Source organism: Littorina saxatilis, linkage group LG5 (genome assembly GCF_037325665.1).
Source record: "Littorina saxatilis isolate snail1 linkage group LG5, US_GU_Lsax_2.0, whole genome shotgun sequence".
Classification (NCBI taxonomy): Eukaryota; Metazoa; Mollusca; class Gastropoda; order Littorinimorpha; family Littorinidae; genus Littorina; species Littorina saxatilis.
In genome coordinates, this window is record NC_090249.1 from 32,250,533 (window position 1) to 32,256,716 (window position 6,184).

At 40.6% G+C, this 6,184-nt stretch overlaps 1 protein-coding gene across 1 annotated transcript; it reads left to right on the plus strand.

Moving 5' to 3' along the window:
- The first annotated feature begins 155 nt into the window (after positions 1-155).
- LOC138966892 (calreticulin-like) lies at positions 156-6,098 on the plus strand. The gene is made up of 10 exons (XM_070339283.1): positions 156-316; positions 967-1,077; positions 1,376-1,579; positions 1,981-2,210; positions 2,496-2,684; positions 2,871-3,014; positions 3,185-3,277; positions 3,544-3,631; positions 4,950-5,017; positions 5,468-6,098. Exons 1-10 carry the CDS (start codon positions 235-237, stop codon positions 5,489-5,491), a joined length of 1,233 nt encoding a protein of 410 aa, XP_070195384.1. The 5' UTR covers positions 156-234; the 3' UTR covers positions 5,492-6,098.
- Positions 6,099-6,184: the final 86 nt, after the last annotated feature.

Consider the following 6,184-nt stretch of genomic DNA (forward strand, 5'->3'; position numbering starts at 1 on the left):
CCCTCGGATTTTTCCGTGTAATTCCGTCAACTTTCGTGAAAGAATACGCGGGGAGTTCCAAAGCTCTGCGCGTGGTGAGATTTGATTGGTCAACGTTGTTGGTAGAAACCAATCACAGGAGGACAGCTGTCGGAATCACGTGGGTTGGGAAGCACATTATTACTGGGATCTCCACTTTGAGCTGACTGCTACCGAAGAACGGACTCACAGACAGAGAGTGTGAGAGAAAAAACGATGAAAACCTTCGTTTTACTGTTGGCACTGGTTGGTGCCGCCTTGTGCGAACCTACTGTTTACTTCAAAGAAGAGTTTGACGGTAAGCATTTTATTTATGCACTCGTATTTTGTCTGGAATATCAGATCGAGTAAAGCCGGTGGGTGTGACATTCTTGCATTTGCAGACGATGCAAGATGAACGGGTAACCATACATACTTCTGCTTCTAGTCGTTCACCGGCAATTTACTGTACAAAATTGTGTTTTATATGTGAAATCTCATCTTTTGATATGAGGTAAGAACTTCTAGTGCAACGCATTGTATTTGCTAGTTTGACATCTGTTTTTCATTTCAAGTTCTAAACTGTAAACATGCAAGGAGCGGCATGAATCGTTAATGTAAACTGCACCGTCACATGTGCTTGTGTTCTTGGAATTTGTTAAGGCCCAAATGATGAAGTAAAGACTATAGGGCCCATTTTTGTTTCCAAATTGAACACGTCGTGTGTGGGTTTTTTTTTTCTTTTTTTCAGTAGGCTATGTATTTTTGCTGTTTGCTTGGCCTTTTACTTTTTAGTTTTATTAGGTTGCATTGTTGCTGTGTGCTTAGCCTTTTATTAGTTTTAAGCAGGGATTTTTGTTTCCTATGGGAGTTGTTCCAAACCCACCATTAGTCCATATTTCTGATCTGACATAATACCCTCGAGCAATTGAACATCATGTGATGGATATTTACACTTTATTTGTGCAGACGGAGACAAATGGGAAGAAAGATGGGTTGAGTCCACGCACAAGGGTGCTGAGCAGGGAAAGTTTGTTCTGACCCACGGCAAGTTCTACGGAGATGCAGAGAAGGACAAGGGTGAGTATATATTGATAAAGTTGAGAGCTAACGTAATGGTAAATGGAAGAACTTGAATATTCTGAAGTCCGAAGAAAAGTAAATGGTTAAACTGGTGAGAAACATTTGTTTATATTGATAAAACAGACTGTACTTGATAGTGTAGTTTATGTTAAACGTATTGACTGCACAATGCCTGTTGTTAGGGCACATTTTCATCATCACTAGATGCATAGAAGTTGGAGATACAAATTTTTTTTTTAAAACACCAATAGTGACAATTCAGTGTAGTGTGCATTTTATTTCTTCTCATTTTCAGGTCTTCAGACAAGCCAGGATGCTCGTTTCTATGGCATTTCTGCCAAGTTTCCCAAGTTCAGCAATGAAGGGAAAACCCTAGTCGTGCAGTTCACTGTCAAGCATGAGCAGAACATCGACTGTGGTGGTGGCTATGCTAAAGTGTTCTCATCCGACCTGGACCAGAAGGACATGCATGGTGACACCCCCTACCTCCTCATGTTTGGTAAGTCCATGTTTCCAGTACTTTCATTTCAGGTTAGTCCTCTGGATATATATCTGTAAAAATCAATGGCAACAGCCTGCCCTGTCCTTACATAGACATGTCAGAAGATTGACAAGCAAAACATTTGGTATCACTTGTCTCTTTTTTACAGCCATCAAATATTTATATTGATTCTTGTGCATCAGCAGTTTTGAACATAGGACCAGGTGCATTTTGCACTGCTAAAAGATGATCGTTCTTAAGTCCACAGCCCCTTCACTACTGTCCGCACACATTGGACAAGGTCACCCACACTAATAGTTTTCTTGTGGATAACGTTCCAAGGTTTGATCGCGGAGAAGACCATTAACCTTACATTTCCTCCATCCTGAGATAAAGTTGTTGACAATTTTTGTTAACAGGGCCTGACATCTGTGGTCCTGGCACTAAGAAGGTTCATGTCATCTTCAACTACAAGGGCAAGAACCTGCTGATCAAGAAAGACATCCGCTGCAAGGATGACGTTTACACTCACCTGTACACCCTCATCGTGCGCTCAGACAACACCTACGAGGTCAAGATCGACAACGAGAAGGTTGAGAGCGGAGAGCTTGAGGCCGACTGGGACTTCCTGCCACCCAAGACGATCAAGGTTAGTTGAGACTATGTTCAGATTCGTGTGAGAATCAGGGCTGTATTTGATGCAATATGTTAAGCTATGACTGCAGTTCTGATGAAGTTGTTTTTAACACTTTTGGCAAAGAAACCATCTTTTTCAGCTTATATGCTGGAAACAGGTTAACAACATTTTCATGTGGGTAATATCCTGTTGACGAAAAAAGAAAAAGATGAATTGCTTATTAGTACCACCGCTCTGAATGGTAATTGATTCATTTTAAGCATAACTGACAGTTCATGGTCCACTTTTCTTGTGCAGGATCCCGACGCAAAGAAGCCCGACGACTGGGATGAGCGTGAGAAGATCGACGACCCTGATGACAAGAAGCCTGAAGACTGGGACAAGCCTGAGCATATCCCTGACCCTGAGGCCAAGAAGCCCGATGACTGGGATGATGAGATGGACGGTGAATGGGAGCCCCCTATGATCGACAACCCCGATTACAAAGTACGTAAAATTTAGACTCATGTTCGGGCGACTCATAGAATATGTACCCGTTATGGTTCTGTCTTCTTCAAAAGTGTGAAAAGGCTTTTACATTTGAGGTGCTTATGATCTTTATTTGTTGCAATTTCAGCTGTTAATTTGCCAATTTTGGTCCTGTTAACTGATGATCTTAACAAACTTTTGCAGGGCGAATGGAAACCCAAGCAGATTGACAACCCCGACTACAAGGGCAAATGGGTCCATCCTGAGATCGACAACCCAGAGTATTCTGAAGATGACAAACTGTACGCCTACGATGACATTGGTGCTCTTGGATTTGATTTGTGGCAGGTACGTTTGTATGTGTGCTGTCAGACAAAATGTATAACTCGGATAAATATCTAAACTGATATCTAAAGATAGAAGTTTGAGTTTCACGCAGTTTTTTTGTCTTTTAATTATTATGAGCTGTGATCGAAAAGAAAATGTCAGTTGCTTTCATATTTCTTGTTCTCTTCCAGGTGAAAGCTGGAACCATCTTTGACAACGTCCTTATCACTGACGATGCTGATTTCGCAAAGGAAGTTGGAGACAGCACTTGGGGACAGACAAAGGTGAGAAGATAAAACTATTTTTCAGGAGGCAAAATAGTTGGTTCTCAAGCTTTTATTGCAGTTCAAACAAAAATCTTTTCTTGCAGTATTTATTTCATCAAGGTGTCTTATTCAACTTAAAACATGAACTTCAATTTTAAAAGTAACTGGAGGCTGTTGAGAGTCGGATCTTTAAAAGGTCAAGCTGATCACTGTCGTTGTAAAATAATTTTACTTGATTCTCAATCAGTTTCCTTTACAGTTTGGATAATTTTGTCTTTGTTCAGGATCCCGAAAAGAAGATGAAGGAAGAACAGGATGAGGAGGACAGGAAAAAGAGGGAAGAGGAGGAGAAGCAGAGGAAAGAGGAAGAAGGTGAGTAAATTACAACAAGAGAAACATGACCAAATTTGCACATTGTCTGGTGACTTATCCCACACAAATGAACTCGCTACCTATGAACAGGCGGTACATATGCAGTAATGAGATTACCCTGTGATGGGTAAATACACCAAATTTACTGTGATGAAACTGTTACGCAGTAAAGATATTTTTCTGTGATTGGTAAATCAAATGCACAAAAAATTTGCTGTGATTAAACTATTTCTCGCTTTTTGACTCCCCTGAGTAATCACGAGAGTCTTTGGAAAGAGCAGTGTTAGGCCGGCCCGCTGCATGGCTAGCTGGCCGTGGAAAAAAAATTTAACGTTGGGATTGTCTCAGATGTTTTTGAAGCTGGAGCTTTGAAAATGTGCACACTTGTAGGGTTTGATGATTTTCCGACATGATCCCAGTTTGGTTGACCCGTGTCAAATTTTGGGGTCACAGCGGGGTCATGTTCGGTTCCTAAAAAGTAAACATTTAGGACGCTAGAGCCTCCAAATGTCACACACTTATAGGTATTGATGATATTCAGACATGACACACATTTGGTCACAACATGAAAATGTTTGCTAGAGAAGATCAATCGCTACAAAAATATATCCACTGAGCTTAGGCCAAAAAAGAAAAATATGTCTGTTTCCGGTAACCCGACCGACCCTATTTTTAAGCGCCGACCCTAAAGGTTTTTTTCGCTTTTCGCACCCCAAGAAAAAAACAAAAACGGGAGGTACTTGGTCGAAGAGACTTGCCTCCCGTTTCCGTCGTCACGCGAAAAAAACATGGTGGCCAATGACGCCGGGAATCCCTCTGAAAACGTAAGACGACCGACCCTATTTTTTTCGGACAGACATATTTTTCTTTTTGGCCTTACAAGAAAATAAGTCTCCTTCATCAAAATATGTCATTGTTTGATGATGACATGCTATGATGTTATTGTACCAGAAATGAGGTCACTCAACTGTCTGAGGACACATTTTTGTTGTCTTGGTCAGCCAAATATTAATCCTGTCAATGTGGATACAATTGGGTCAACAAGATGTTATGGTTTATTTTGTATTGTAGTTATTTTCTTTCTTTTTCGAGGGTGTTGAGTATGAGGTTATTGATGGTGGTGGGAAGGGGGGTGGGACAAGTTTGTGGGATATTCTTGGAATTGAATAACAAAATGAATTGATATGTCTGGTAAAAAGCATTTGCTTTTCTTGTATGATTGTTCTTTTATCAAAAGTGCTTTGCAAATATAACCCTAACGGGTGGGAATAAACACATGAGTTTGGCAAGTTGGCTGACACTGTATTTGCTATTCCAGATGCAAAGAAGCCTGAGGGCGGTGAAGATGAGGATGAAGAGGATGAAGGAGATGAAGATGAAGATGGGGTAAGCACTCGCTGATTGGTATTTACTGAGGAAGTGTTAGTACAGTTGGAAAAATTGTTACAGAGAAGTAGTGGCAAGATTTTGTGCCTCTCACGCTGGTGGGTATGGTTCGACCACCTCACAGGGAATATGAAGACATCCAATGGTTATGGCATTAACTTTTACCTTTCACCTTTTAGAGAGAAGTACCAAAGAATTGGAGTTATTGTTTTATCTGATTTTGTTTGGAGTGGGGTGTACATATGTGTATATATATATTTATATAGCAAATCAATTCTCCTTCACCTGCTGGGCAATGACATTTATAAAAACCTAGGCAACACATGCCTTGATCTCATTTTATAAATTATTGCTGAGTGTGTGTATGCTATGGTTAGAAGTTCAGTTTATATGATGTCTACACACTGTTATGCTTCACACAAATTAATTCCTTCTTTTCTTTTGTTTCAGGATGATGTGCACGACGAGTTGTAGAATGTGTGCAAGAGAGAAAGGAATGCATGGCCTGATGCGTGTGTCTTACATTTCATTTCATCCATCATTATCATCGTCACCATTGCATATTTCATCTGATGTCCGAGCAGACGTACTACATACCCCATGACTTTGTACTCTACATGAAATGGCAGGTGTTCAATACTGATTAATGTTAACTGATTTAGTCAAAATTATGCAATTCATGGAGTGTGTGTAAGTGAACATGGAACAAGATTGGGTGTAAGTTTTGAAACCTGTGAAAATTCCCATTTATAATAATCTGTTCTTTCTGAGTGTATCTGTGACTGCTGTGGCACCGGTACTGACAACCAGTCCTTCACGCAGGATTACTGTTGGTGTTAGCTGTGTAGATTTCTGTGTAGATTTGTGCAGCTGTCATTCCAGTTTCTCAGACTTCGTTTCTGTTTATGTCAGCGGACTCACCAAACTCTTGTGATCATTCATCTGTGTGAATCGGAATCGGTGTACATGTAAAATGGGGGTGCCTGAGAAGCGAGGGAAAAGTGTGGGTGAACTTGTTCTCGATTGTTACTGATGTGAATGCTACCATGGTTGTTGGTATTAAAGTTGTTTTTACAATATATTCATGTGTTACTGCAGTTGAGGTCAGGTCTGCCTGTGTGAGAGTTTGTTTGAGAACGCGTGTGCCTCTGTGTATGAAATATCCCA

Bases quoted from the DNA above. Each gene is read 5' to 3' on its own strand.
- LOC138966892 (XM_070339283.1), top strand. From the start codon at position 235: ATGAAAACCTTCGTTTTACTGTTGGCACTGGTTGGTGCCGCCTTGTGC. The intron at 317-966 runs GTAAGCATTTTA...TTATTTGTGCAG, and splicing joins CTTCAAAGAAGAGTTTGACG to ACGGAGACAAATGGGAAGAA. The intron at 1,580-1,980 runs GTAAGTCCATGT...TTTTGTTAACAG, and splicing joins CCCCTACCTCCTCATGTTTG to GGCCTGACATCTGTGGTCCT.